Genomic DNA, 14,442 nt, shown 5'->3' with positions numbered 1-14,442 from the left:
CTAGGTCAGAGTGGAGACAGCACGGGCGCCTGCCTGCCTAGGCCACAAAGAATCCCGGCCAAGGGAAACTGGTGGCACCGGGGCCAGGGCGAGGGCCCGCAGCAGGGCGCGCCGTCCCCCCCTTGTGCGTTGGGCCGCGCAAGGCCTTGGTGCCACCCCACCCTCCGAGTGGGTTCCCCTCCTTGGCCAGGGCTGGCGGGCTAAGAGCGGCCCTTCCCTTCCACACGGCAAGGCGACGAGGAAGGGGAAGTGAAAGGATCCAGGAACCAGGCAAGGGCCACCTCCGGGTTCCAGGGGCAGCCAAGAAAGAACCTGACGGCACCCAGCCCCCTGTCTCAGGGGAGGGGCCTGGTGGGCACACCTCGAGCAATCCTCTGGGCCCTCCAGGACGGCAACGGAGCACCGTGTCCGGCACGGGCTCAGTCCAGCCAGGCCTCGCTGGACGGCTCCCCGCATGGGGGCGAGAGGGGAGAAAAGCGGACGGAGCAACCGCGCCCTCTCTCATCTGCGCCCACTCAGGGCACGCAGGACAGACGGGCCCGCGTGGCTGGCTCCACACACCAGCCCGGGTCTGGTCTGGGCCACGAGCGCACGACTGGGAACTGGCCCATCCAGGACACTGGGTCAGATTCTCCTGGTGGCCCGCCGCACTACAAGGCAGACAACTCCCCAGCTGCCTGGGGGCACGGCACGGGTCCAGAACACGCTCGTGCCAGCGTCAGAGGGCACATCGAGGACTTGTCCTCAGGCAGCGGCCACGCCTCCTGGACGCTGTCCCGGGAGCTCGGAGACCAGCCAACGCCAAGAGGAAGGCAAGGACGTCTCAGGAGAGGCAGAGGCACAGAGCACCACCCTCGCGGAGCCCAGCGTGCCCGCGCCTAAGTCCGCTGCGCACACTGGGCCACCAGGGGCAGTGGGGCACTCCACGCCGGGTCCCATGAGGCTTCTGCACTCGCAGCCTCCGTGGCGACGCCAGGCATGCGGGCTGGGAGTGCTGCACCAGACCCCCGGGGTGGGTCATGGCGGGAGCAGACGTGGGGGGCGGGGAAGCCTACGCCCCTCCCGCACGGGTTAGCAGACCACCACGCAGAGAAACGGACAACCTGCGGACAGGCCCAGGCAGCGTGCAGCCAACCAGAGCACCCGGGAGGACACACGGCCCCGTCTCGGAGCGCCTGACTCGCACCGCGGCCCCTCTCTCCCCAGGGAGCACATCCTTCCCGGGCAGAGCCCCGAGGACGTCCCCGCAGCTCCAGAGCACAGGCCAGCGTTTCGGGACAAGGAATCGCATGGCGACACCTTCCCGGTCCCGGAGGCAATAGGAAAGCCCGTTCTCGCTCAAGGAGCCCCGGCAACCCAGCGGGCTCCCAGGGGCAGAGGACACAAGGCACACGGGCCCCTACCGTGGTCGTGGTCGTGGTCGGGGTCGTGGTCGTGGTCGTGGTCAGCCTCCTCGGTGCTGGGAGTCATGGTTGGGAGCGGCACGTCCGGAACAGGTTCCCGGGTGCCGGGCTCGGCGTCTGCGGAAGAAGAAGAGACATCACGCACTTGGCCTGAGTGAGGGTCTCTGCCGACAACACACCTGCCTCCGCCTAGGAAACCAGGCAGAGCAATGTTCTCCCGGCCCCACACCTCCCGACGCCTCATGTGGGTGGGTGCCTAGGTCAGAGTGGAGACAGCACGGGCGCCTGCCTGCCTAGGCCACAAAGAATCCCGGCCAAGGGAAACTGGTGGCACCGGGGCCAGGGCGAGGGCCCGCAGCAGGGCGCGCCGTCCCCCCCTTGTGCGTTGGGCCGCGCAAGGCCTTGGTGCCACCCCACCCTCCGAGTGGGTTCCCCTCCTTGGCCAGGGCTGGCGGGCTAAGAGCGGCCCTTCCCTTCCACACGGCAAGGCGACGAGGAAGGGGAAGTGAAAGGATCCAGGAACCAGGCAAGGGCCACCTCCGGGTTCCAGGGGCAGCCAAGAAAGAACCTGACGGCACCCAGCCCCCTGTCTCAGGGGAGGGGCCTGGTGGGCACACCTCGAGCAATCCTCTGGGCCCTCCAGGACGGCAACGGAGCACCGTGTCCGGCACGGGCTCAGTCCAGCCAGGCCTCGCTGGACGGCTCCCCGCATGGGGGCGAGAGGGGAGAAAAGCGGACGGAGCAACCGCGCCCTCTCTCATCTGCGCCCACTCAGGGCACGCAGGACAGACGGGCCCGCGTGGCTGGCTCCACACACCAGCCCGGGTCTGGTCTGGGCCACGAGCGCACGACTGGGAACTGGCCCATCCAGGACACTGGGTCAGATTCTCCTGGTGGCCCGCCGCACTACAAGGCAGACAACTCCCCAGCTGCCTGGGGGCACGGCACGGGTCCAGAACACGCTCGTGCCAGCGTCAGAGGGCACATCGAGGACTTGTCCTCAGGCAGCGGCCACGCCTCCTGGACGCTGTCCCGGGAGCTCGGAGACCAGCCAACGCCAAGAGGAAGGCAAGGACGTCTCAGGAGAGGCAGAGGCACAGAGCACCACCCTCGCGGAGCCCAGCGTGCCCGCGCCTAAGTCCGCTGCGCACACTGGGCCACCAGGGGCAGTGGGGCACTCCACGCCGGGTCCCATGAGGCTTCTGCACTCGCAGCCTCCGTGGCGACGCCAGGCATGCGGGCTGGGAGTGCTGCACCAGACCCCCGGGGTGGGTCATGGCGGGAGCAGACGTGGGGGGCGGGGAAGCCTACGCCCCTCCCGCACGGGTTAGCAGACCACCACGCAGAGAAACGCACAACCTGCGGACAGGCCCAGGCAGCGTGCAGCCAACCAGAGCACCCGGGAGGACGCACGGCCCCGTCTCGGAGCGCCTGACTCGCACCGCGGCCCCTCTCTCCCCAGGGAGCACATCCTTCCCGGGCAGAGCCCCGAGGACGTCCCCGCAGCTCCAGAGCACAGGCCAGCGTTTCGGGACAAGGAATCGCATGGCGACACCTTCCCGGTCCCGGAGGCAATAGGAAAGCCCGTTCTCGCTCAAGGAGCCCCGGCAACCCAGCGGGCTCCCAGGGGCAGAGGACACAAGGCACACGGGCCCCTACCGTGGTCGTGGTCGTGGTCGGGGTCGTGGTCGTGGTCGTGGTCGTGGTCAGCCTCCTCGGTGCTGGGAGTCATGGTTGGGAGCGGCACGTCCGGAACAGGTTCCCGGGTGCCGGGCTCGGCGTCTGCGGAAGAAGAAGAGACATCACGCACTTGGCCTGAGTGAGGGTCTCTGCCGACAACACACCTGCCTCCGCCTAGGAAACCAGGCAGAGCAATGTTCTCCCGGCCCCACACCTCCCGACGCCTCATGTGGGTGGGTGCCTAGGTCAGTGCGGAGACAGCATGGGCGCCTGCCTGCCTAGGCCACAAAGAATCCCGGCCAAGGGAGACTGGTGGCACCGGGGCCAGGGCGAGGGCCCGCAGCAGGGCGCGCCGTCCCCCCTTGTGCGTTGGGCCGCGCAAGGCCTTGGTGCCACCCCACCCTCCGAGTGGGTTCCCCTCCTTGGCCAGGGCTGGCGGGCTAAGAGCGGCCCTTCCCTTCCACACGGCAAGGCGACGAGGAAGGGGAAGTGAAAGGATCCAGGAACCAGGCAAGGGCCACCTCCGGGTTCCAGGGGCAGCCAAGAAAGAACCTGACGGCACCCAGCCCCCTGTCTCAGGGGAGGGGCCTGGTGGGCACACCTCGAGCAATCCTCTGGGCCCTCCAGGACGGCAACGGAGCACCGTGTCCGGCACGGGCTCAGTCCAGCCAGGCCCCGCTGGACGGCTCCCCGCATGGGGGCGAGAGGGGAGAAAAGCGGACGGAGCAACCGCGCCCTCTCTCATCTGCGCCCACTCAGGGCACGCAGGACAGACGGGCCCGCGTGGCTGGCTCCACACACCAGCCCGGGTCTGGTCTGGGCCACGAGCGCACGACTGGGAACTGGCCCATCCAGGACACTGGGTCAGATTCTCCTGGTGGCCCGCCGCACTACAAGGCAGACAACTCCCCAGCTGCCTGGGGGCACGGCACGGGTCCAGAACACGCTCGTGCCAGCGTCAGAGGGCACATCGAGGACTTGTCCTCAGGCAGCGGCCACGCCTCCTGGACGCTGTCCCGGGAGCTCGGAGACCAGCCAACGCCAAGAGGAAGGCAAGGACGTCTCAGGAGAGGCAGAGGCACAGAGCACCACCCTCGCGGAGCCCAGCGTGCCCGCGCCTAAGTCCGCTGCGCACACTGGGCCACCAGGGGCAGTGGGGCACTCCACGCCGGGTCCCATGAGGCTTCTGCACTCGCAGCCTCCGTGGCGACGCCAGGCATGCGGGCTGGGAGTGCTGCACCAGACCCCCGGGGTGGGTCATGGCGGGAGCAGACGTGGGGGGCGGGGAAGCCTACGCCCCTCCCGCACGGGTTAGCAGACCACCACGCAGAGAAACGGACAACCTGCGGACAGGCCCAGGCAGCGTGCAGCCAACCAGAGCACCCGGGAGGACACACGGCCCCGTCTCGGAGCGCCTGACTCGCACCGCGGCCCCTCTCTCCCCAGGGAGCACATCCTTCCCGGGCAGAGCGCCGAGGACGCTCCCGCAGCTCCAGAGCACAGGCCAGCGTTTCGGGACAAGGAATCGCATGGCGACACCTTCCCGGTCCCGGAGGCAATAGGAAAGCCCGTTCTCGCTCAAGGAGACCCGGCAACCCAGCGGGCTCCCAGGGGCAGAGGACACAAGGCACAGGGGCCCCTACCGTGGTCGTGGTCGTGGTCGTGGTCGGGGTCGTGGTCGTGGTCGTGGTCGTGGTCAGCCTCCTCGGTGCTGGGAGTCATGGTTGGGAGCGGCACGTCCGGAACAGGTTCCCGGGTGCCGGGCTCGGCGTCTGCGGAAGAAGAAGAGACATCACGCACTTGGCCTGAGTGAGGGTCTCTGCCGACAACACACCTGCCTCCGCCTAGGAAACCAGGCAGAGCAATGTTCTCCCGGCCCCACACCTCCCGACGCCTCATGTGGGTGGGTGCCTAGGTCAGTGCGGAGACAGCACGGGCGCCTGCCTGCCTAGGCCACAAAGAATCCCGGCCAAGGGAAACTGGTGGCACCGGGGCCAGGGCGAGGGCCCGCAGCAGGGCGCGCCGTCCCCCCTTGTGCGTTGGGCCGCGCAAGGCCTTGGTGCCACCCCACCCTCCGAGTGGGTTCCCCTCCTTGGCCAGGGCTGGCGGGCTAAGAGCGGCCCTTCCCTTCCACACGGCAAGGCGACGAGGAAGGGGAAGTGAAAGGATCCAGGAACCAGGCAAGGGCCACCTCCGGGTTCCAGGGGCAGCCAAGAAAGAACCTGACGGCACCCAGCCCCCTGTCTCAGGGGAGGGGCCTGGTGGGCACACCTCGAGCAATCCTCTGGGCCCTCCAGGACGGCAACGGAGCACCGTGTCCGGCACGGGCTCAGTCCAGCCAGGCCCCGCTGGACGGCTCCCCGCATGGGGGCGAGAGGGGAGAAAAGCGGACGGAGCAACCGCGCCCTCTCTCATCTGCGCCCACTCAGGGCACGCAGGACAGACGGGCCCGCGTGGCTGGCTCCACACACCAGCCCGGGTCTGGTCTGGGCCACGAGCGCACGACTGGGAACTGGCCCATCCAGGACACTGGGTCAGATTCTCCTGGTGGCCCGCCGCACTACAAGGCAGACAACTCCCCAGCTGCCTGGGGGCACGGCACGGGTCCAGAACACGCTCGTGCCAGCGTCAGAGGGCACATCGAGGACTTGTCCTCAGGCAGCGGCCACGCCTCCTGGACGCTGTCCCGGGAGCTCGGAGACCAGCCAACGCCAAGAGGAAGGCAAGGACGTCTCAGGAGAGGCAGAGGCACAGAGCACCACCCTCGCGGAGCCCAGCGTGCCCGCGCCTAAGTCCGCTGCGCACACTGGGCCACCAGGGGCAGTGGGGCACTCCACGCCGGGTCCCATGAGGCTTCTGCACTCGCAGCCTCCGTGGCGACGCCAGGCATGCGGGCTGGGAGTGCTGCACCAGACCCCCGGGGTGGGTCATGGCGGGAGCAGACGTGGGGGGCGGGGAAGCCTACGCCCCTCCCGCACGGGTTAGCAGACCACCACGCAGAGAAACGCACAACCTGCGGACAGGCCCAGGCAGCGTGCAGCCAACCAGAGCACCCGGGAGGACACACGGCCCCGTCTCGGAGCGCCTGACTCGCACCGCGGCCCCTCTCTCCCCAGGGAGCACATCCTTCCCGGGCAGAGCGCCGAGGACGCTCCCGCAGCTCCAGAGCACAGGCCAGCGTTTCGGGACAAGGAATCGCATGGCGACACCTTCCCGGTCCCGGAGGCAATAGGAAAGCCCGTTCTCGCTCAAGGAGCCCCGGCAACCCAGCGGGCTCCCAGGGGCAGAGGACACAAGGCACACGGGCCCCTACCGTGGTCGTGGTCAGCTTCGGTGCTGGGAGTCATGGTTGGGAGCGGCACGTCCGGAACAGGTTCCCGGGTGCTGGGCTCGGCGTCTGCGGAAGAAGAAGAGACATCACGCACTTGGCCTGAGTTAGGGTCTTTGCCGACAACACACCTGCCTCCGCCTAGGAAACCAGGCTGAGCAATCCTCTGGGCCCTCCAGGATGGCAACTGAGCACCATGTCCGGCACGCGCTCAGTCCAGCCATGGCCCGCTGGACGGTTCTCTTCCCAGGGAAACTAGCGGGATTGGGGGTGCGTTTGGGCCTGTGTCAGGGTCGAGTAGTTGGGTCGCTCATGGTTTGATTTCACCCCTCTCTCCATTTTGTTTGGCCACCTGTACAGTGTCTAAAGGGCTCAAGCCATGTGGAGACCCTCATGCACCAGTGGTGTATGTACGCTCTGGGTGTAATGGGAAGTACAATTTGTAATCTCAGTTAACCTGACTAGCATTCTGGCACTCTTTTCCCAGGAGACACGTCCTTCCTGGGCACATATCCAAGGTTCCTTCACAGCTTGAGAGCAGAGCCACTTATTTCTTGAGAAGGAATCACTTTGCAACAAATCGGAACGTTAAAGAGCATGTGAAGTGAAAGGATGCAGGAACTTGCAAGTGCCACCTTGGTGTTCCAGTGGGAGCAAAGAACCTTATTTCACCCAGACCACAGTCCCCTCTGAGGGGCTACGTGAGTATACCTCTAGGAATTCTCTGGTCCCTGCAGGACACTACTGCCAACCCCAGTTCTCATGAACCATGTTCAGCACATGCTTAGTCATGTCACTCCCTCGTTGACGCTCCCGCCATGTGGGAGAAATTCTTATGCAGCTGCACAATCTCCTCTGTGTTCACTCACAGGGCAGAAGGCAAGCGTGGCCGCACCGCTGTTTGGTCCGGTCTTTTTCCCTAGTGGAGGATTGGGGCCTGTCCCATTCAGGGCACTCTTTGAGGCTCATGTTGGGTTCATGTACTCCATGTCAGACAAATCTCAAAGTGTTTAGGCATGCTTTAAGAACACACTCATTCCAGCAGCAGAGATCAAATCCATGACTTCACGTCAGGCAACAGCCATGCTTCGTGGACACGTTTCCCGGGGTTCTGAGACCAGCCGAAGCAAAAAAAAAAATGATTGTCATGTTGGGTTTCAAACTCCATAGAAAACAAATATAAATGTCTTAGGCAGGATTGGGGAACCCACTCGTTCCATGTTTCAATTAGTGCATCGCTTTTCAGGCGGTAACACTGTAAGTCACAGATGTAATGAAATTTCTTTTAACTATCATTTGTCTATTTGTTGTGCTAGGGAGCCAACAAAGTACAATATGATGCCCAGTTCACTTTCTTAGTAGGGATCCTGGTGACAGTCTCTGTGAATTAATCTTTTCCCTCCTTCACTGCAACTGAAAACCTCAAGTGCCATTAGCCTTGCCCTCATATAATTGGTAAATTCAGTATTTGGTGGATGGCTCCAAGCATTTAGGGATGAAAGGTGAAAATGCAAAACCACCATGCCATCTCTCTAATTCAGTATCTCAGTTGTCAGAGAAAAGCAGCATGTCTGGGCATAGAAATGTTTCTTCATTTCTCCTCTTTATGAATTAGTTTTTATTGAAAAGAGTTCATGGTTTAGCCAAATGCAGGGTTAGCACTTGGATTTTTGCTTTGTGTTGGAGTGAAGCTGCTCTAGGAGTCTAGGCTCTCAGCGTTCATCAACGTTCATCAATGGTAACTGTGTCTATGAGTGTTGCAGTGGTATAGTCTGCTGCAGTTCATAAGGATAGAAGTTGGGCTTGAGCTGAATATGGGTTTCTTTATCTGTATATCTTTGGTGCACCGAGAGTTCAATTTCAGTCTTGCCAGAGAGTGTGACAGCCAGGACCTTGTTCTTGGTGCTGAGAGAGACAAAGTTGACCTCCCCCTTGTCCTACTGGCAAGCCTTGATGATTCCAGTGATTATGGAACCAATTCCTGTGACTCTATACAGATGGGCCCTTCCTCAGGTCATTTCTGTGCTAAGAATTGCCCTTCCCCTTTCAGAAAAATAAGAGGATAGGCATAGATGAAATGAAAAGATCCAGTAATTAGGGAAATGGCCAGTATCCCGGTGAGAGCCAAGGAAAATGTGCCACTTTGCTAACCCACTGTCTTGGCATAGAGACAACAAGGGTGACTCACTCTCTAGGCATTTTATCCCTCCTGCACAGCAAAAGACGACTTCAATCCAAGTTAGGAAAGTTGCTCAACCATTTCGGCAAGTTAGTTCTTGAGGAGGTTTCAAGGAATTTTAGGAAAGATGGGATAAAATCCTCAAAAACCCTGACAACTGTTATTTTCAGTAACTCAGAAGACAGAGGACAAATGACATAGGTGGGCTCATTCCATGCTTAGTCTTGGTCTCCTTGCCCAGTGAAGGAAGTGTTTATGCCAGTCACACTCCCAGACACTGGGTCCAATTCTCAGGTAGATTTTATTTAATCCATTGAAGAAAAATCTACAGTTGTCTTGGGATAACTTTGGAAAACAGACCCTATGAGAGGTCAAGGCAACGATTTAACACCCCAGCATCAGGCAATCATCATGGAGATTTCCTTGAGGTTTCTGAGACCTCGTGAAGGAAAGGAGAGGGAAATACATATCATGAGTACAAGATGCAAAGACGGAATTCTTTTGGAGCTAAACAAAAGATTTTCTAAATTCATTGCAGATATATTATTTTTATTTGAGTAGCACTAGTCTACCAAACTTTGGAGTTACGATTTGAGGTAGCAAACGTGTGAGGATACAGAAAATGAAAGTCTCGGCAAATTGAGTGCTGATTTGGTGTACGATTGTGAAGCAGTCATGATTCCAGCAGAAGCAAATGGTTGTCTCAGTGTTTGTGCCTCATCAGCAATTTTCTTTCAAGGGAATCTGCCCTTCCAAGGCAGAAACTGAAGATGTCAAGCTAGTTAGGAAACACACATTCAAACATTTGTGAAAAAGAAGCTCTTAATGTCACATTAAAAGATGGGCAGAGAACATAAAATGAAATCCTAAGTAATTCTGCTAACTGAACACATCCAGTGTTCAGAATGCAGAGGTCAAAAGACAGATGTGGGCCCTGGCCAGCTCGGGCTTGGCATTATTTGCCAGTAGACGATTTTGTTCAGTCACCACATCTTACACTGTGCCACACTCCAAGTGAAGTGTGAACTTTCATGTTGAAGGAAAAACAAAACCTATCATAGTACATTTTCCAACAGCAGACCCTTCTCAACATCAGATAACTGGTAATGAAGTTATTCTGAATCCAAATACGATACAAGCACATGAAAGGAGATACATGCAAACATGCATTATGGGAAAATGCTGTGTGAACTTCCTTTTGCTCAAGAAAAAAAGATTCCTATTCTAAATTCTCTTACATGTTTCCTGTTTGTCCTTGGATATCATTTTGAACTGTAATTTTCCTTCCAGAAAATATAAGCACAAGAAAAATAAAGGCAAACGGCATAGTCAGTGTTCCCGTGGAAGCCAAGTCAAGAAAAATATGAAGTCAAAACCATTGCCTTAGTTTGGTAGTCACACTGGTCATTCTCTAGCAAGAGAGTTATTAATGGAGGAGTTCAATTCCAGTTAGGAAAATTATACATTTTGGCAAGTTGGTTTGTAGCAGGCGTTCAAGGCAGTGCAAGGAAGATTCAAGTACATGCTTAGGAACCACACCAATTGTTCTCTTCAGTAACTCAGAAGACAAGGTTCAGAAGGCACGCACAGGCCAATCTGAAACTCGGGCCTAGCCTTTTTGCCAAGTGGAGGGTTTGGGTCAGTCACATTCTTTGACATTGGATCCGATTCTCATGTTGGTTTTATTGATTCCACTGTGGAAAAATCTAAAGCTGTCTTAGAATATGTTCAGAAAACAGACTCATCTCAGTGTAAGGTACAAGTAAAATCAACTCTGAAATCTCAACTTCATGTACTCATAAAGGGGATTTTCCTGAGGTTTCAGAGACCTCATGAAGAAAAGAAAAAGAAAACGTACTGGGGGCAGCCAAAATAGCTCAGTTGGGAGAGTGTTAGACTGAAGAAAAGGAAAATAGATACGATGAGAACCCACTGCACAAATTGAATCATTTTTTAGAATTGTTACTAATATAAAGAGAACAGATTTCGTGTATTTCACAGCTACAGTTCTAAGAAGAGAATCATAATTCCCCCCTCCCCCTCTCACTCTCTCAACCCCCTCTTTTCTTCCCTACTTTTCCTTTAAGTTTTACAAAGAAAAGCTTTCAGTCCACTCTATAGTCACAGGCTTAATTTATCACTAACCATATATTCAACAAGTAACAAAGTCGGAAGACTACAGTTCCACACAAGTATACACAAGGCCTAAGAAGAGCAATCATATCACAAAGTATCCATTTTATTCCTAAGTATTTTTTGTATTCTACATCACCTGCCACATAGCAGAGAAAATAAATATATTTGTCTTTTAGGGACTGGCTTGTATCATTAGGCTTAATGGTCCCCACTTGTATCCATTTCTATACACAAGACAGGATTTCATTCTTTTCTTTTTATGGCTGAGGAGTATTCCACAGTGTGTATATACCACATTTTCTTAATTCCATTATCAGTTGATGGATATCTGGGTTGACTCCACATCTTAGTTGTTGTGAATTCAGCTGCAATAAACATGGGGGTACAGATGACACTTCACATGCTGATTTCATTTTCTTTGGGTTCATTCCCAGGAGTGGAATGGATCAGTCATATGGTAGATCTATTTTCAGATTTCTGAGGAATCTCCATACTGTCTTCCATAATGGTTCTACTAGTTTACATTCCCACAAGCAGTGGGTTAGGGTACCTTTTCCCCACATCATCACCAGCATTGATTGCTTTTTGATTTTTGGATGATAGCCATCTAACTGGGCTGAAGTGAAAAATCATTGTGGCTTTGATTTGCATCTCCCTGCAGACTAGTGATCCTGAGCATCTGTTCACCTGTCTATTGGCCATTTCAATATTTTGAGCAGGAAAATTCCTTTCTAAATTCATTTCAGGTGTTTTATTTTTATTTAAATTCCACTTATATACAAAACATGAGAATTACTTTAAGAGGCGCAAAAAGGATAAGGACAGAAATACTGAAAATCTATCTTGAAAATCAATGATTGAATTTTGCAACTGTGAGACAGTTACAGAATAACTGGATTCAAAACGTTTGTCTTAGGGTAGGTGCCTCGTGGGCAATTTTCTACCAAGGAATTCTATCCTTCCAGGAAAGAAACTGAAGATTTCAAGCACATCGATAACAAGGCGCAAACCTTTTATAAACTATCCTTTGGCGTTAGGTGAAAGGAATTTTAGGGACATTTAAAGGAAGCACGCTCTTGGTACTCTTCAGTAACTCAGATTGCGAGGACAGAAGACGCAGGTGGTCCCTTTACAAGCTCAAGCTTGACTTCTTTTTCCTTTGGAAAGTTCTGGCCAGACACCATACCTTTAATGGGTTCAGACTCCGGTGACAGTGTCATCTTTTCCATTGACGAGAAAACAAAAGTAGTGTTAGTCTATTTTCAGTCACTTTTCAGTATCTGATTGCAGGAGAAGAATTTGTTTGGAATGTAAATATCATTTGCTCCCAATGTGGGTTTCTTTAAGTTCTGAGACATCATCAAACTAAGTATATCAAAGTATGTCTCTGAGAAAATGATGCCCAAGTTGAATACTCATTGTGAATCAAACCAATTCTTGTTTTGAATTGAAAGTTTGAGGTTTAATCCTTGAAATCATTTAAATGAAGAATCTTGTACTTTGGAAAAGGACCCATTAGTTTTCCACAGGGAGCCAAGGATAGAATAACATCATTGACTCATATTGGAGATTGTCTTGCAGTTTCTGAGACATCATGAAGACAAGTTTATGAAAGAACAATTAATGAAAAAATGATTTATAGATGTACTACTTTCTTGAGCAAAACAAATCCCTATCTTTCATTTATTCTAAGGTTTTTATTTTTAACTTTGAGTACTATTTATGTACACAACATACAAAGGTGACACGTTGGTACATGAAGGCACCAAATTTGGAACACTGGCAAGAAGCCTCTATGACATGAGGTCTTTTCTGTTCATCCCTAACACTATTCCCTTTCAAAGGGTTTCAAAGAGCACTGGGACTTGGGATGTGTCAGCTACCACAGAGTACCAAGCCTCGCCGATGCTTCAACAGGAACACACTGATTATATGGGAGAGAGTAATTCAGAAGTGTATGTGGAAATGCATTTCAAAGAATGAACTTGTCTATGCACACACTGTTTCTAGTTGTATCATAAATACCTATAATGAAAAAGTGTGCATTCATCTGAATATGTTTAGCAGCGAAGTCACATACTACTTTAAGTCCACGTTTCCTCAGCACATGAGGCACTCTCATTTGTAAGGGCTACACTTACATTTGGTTAGAAAATGGTTCCACAGACTAGATCAACACACGATCTCTCTGATGCGCACATCATTTGCAAGAGTGGCGTGGTAAGTCAAGTACATCATCTTATCTGTGCTTTGGTCTCAGGACACCATAAAACCTCCTGATCTGTGCTACCCTTGTGAAGACAGAGCAGGTGGAGTCATGGGAGGGGTGGCATTACTCTTGGGGTTAGCCCTGAGCTACAGGACATCACTCAAGCTTCTCCTGTGACACCTGGCAGGCTTGCGGTCTGGTTCTTAGCAAAGGAGTGAAATTCTCCCAGAGAACCTGGCACGCTGGCCCTAAGATCCCACCTCAGGGAACTCTCACCTGGGCTGGCAGCACTCTGCCCCGCAGTGGCGATGACTTGCCGGGTACTCTCTCCAATGTTTCTTTTGGATTTCATACAGCTCTTCTTAGACTTCTGGTCAACTGCAAATATTCTGGGATAACTTGCAATCAGAAACTCCACGAGGGAAAGCTGTGACACAAAAGGATGAACATGGGGTGCTCTTTTCCACTTGGCCTATTTAGGAGTCACAAGTCCTATGTGAACCGTGAACATCACAAAAATGTGAAATTCTGGATTCTAACAAAAATTTGCACTTGACAGTAACACATACGAACCAGTTTTATCTCATAAATGACAGTTACACTTCCAAGAATACTATGTAACTTGTCCAAAAACATTTCTCATTAGAAGACCAACATATTTTGTGGCCTAGTTGAATGGCTAATATTTTGATATCACTCGCTTCTTTGGCAAGAATGCAAATCCTGACTTTCACTTTTCCAACACAAACAAACAGGGTACTCATTACCTTTCTCCTTATTTCATCTTCGAGGGCTGGGCTTCTTGAAGTAGATCGCCAGACACACAGAAGGCTCGGGGTGATGCACAAAGCTAACTTTGATGTAGTCATCTGATTGTATGATGCATTACATGAGATTGCATATAATGATGAAAACAAGTGTCTTATGAGAGCTGTGTTAGTTCTGGGCAGATGGGCTAAAAGCCTAAACACAAAAAAATGCAGTCTTATAACAAGTCATTTTCCTCAGGAATTTGTAGATAAAAAAAAGGAAATACAGTAGTTTTAATGCCATTGACATAATCCAATGAAAATACAGACAAAAGGAGCTGTAAGTCTTAAAAAAAATTCCTATGATTTTTTTGCTGAAATCACAATGTGTTTTCATTTGGGATAACTTTGTAAATATCTAATTGAACACAGGTATATTAAAAACAGATGTTGTGTTACAGAATGTTCTCAGGTGAGAGCTTACTGAGGAAATTCAACAGCAATTAATTGAAAGCATTGCCCTTCTTTGAAAGGTAATAGTACAAGAATGCTGCCTCAAGACAAGAGTCTAAAGCAGTGATGGAACAAACACATCCCAGGCATGAATACATACAAAAGCGCTTGACTGACTTCAATTCTATAAGCACACACAGAGATCTGCACTTAGTTGCTTCTGACAATATGACGGTCAGACCAGTGGTCAACTGTTCTTGTAGCATGTCTCTGACACCAGCGGACTTCCTCCCCACCGATGTCAT

The 14,442-nt window shown here is 53.7% G+C and overlaps 1 protein-coding gene across 12 annotated transcripts in view; it reads right to left on the bottom strand.

The window, feature by feature from the left end:
* Positions 1-14,442, bottom strand: part of LOC138848171 (uncharacterized) — an 87,377-nt gene that overhangs the window by 27,770 nt on the left and 45,165 nt on the right. For 8 of the 12 annotated variants that reach the window (XM_089302206.1, XM_089302208.1, XM_089302207.1 and 5 more), the window contains 6 exons: positions 13,703-13,898; positions 13,212-13,362; positions 6,397-6,480; positions 4,727-4,855; positions 3,063-3,185; positions 1,404-1,520 (listed from right to left, as the gene is read on the bottom strand). In XM_089302206.1, coding sequence (XP_089158332.1) covers positions 1,404-1,520; positions 3,063-3,185; positions 4,727-4,855; positions 6,397-6,480; positions 13,212-13,362; positions 13,703-13,898 — 800 coding nt within the window. Of the gene's footprint in view, positions 1-1,403; positions 1,521-3,062; positions 3,186-3,684; positions 3,796-4,726; positions 4,856-5,354; positions 5,498-6,396; positions 6,481-13,211; positions 13,363-13,702; positions 13,899-14,442 lie in introns of those variants that run through there. The other 4 variants (XM_089302214.1, XM_089302215.1, XM_089302216.1 and 1 more) reach the window with 4 other exon arrangements.

The sequence above is a fragment of the Oryctolagus cuniculus genome, chromosome 8 (assembly GCF_051225735.1).
Source record: "Oryctolagus cuniculus isolate XC-2025 breed Fujian yellow rabbit chromosome 8, ASM5122573v1, whole genome shotgun sequence".
Lineage (NCBI taxonomy): Eukaryota > Metazoa > Chordata > Mammalia > Lagomorpha > Leporidae > Oryctolagus > Oryctolagus cuniculus.
This window is presented reverse-complemented; position numbering and strand designations above follow the sequence as displayed.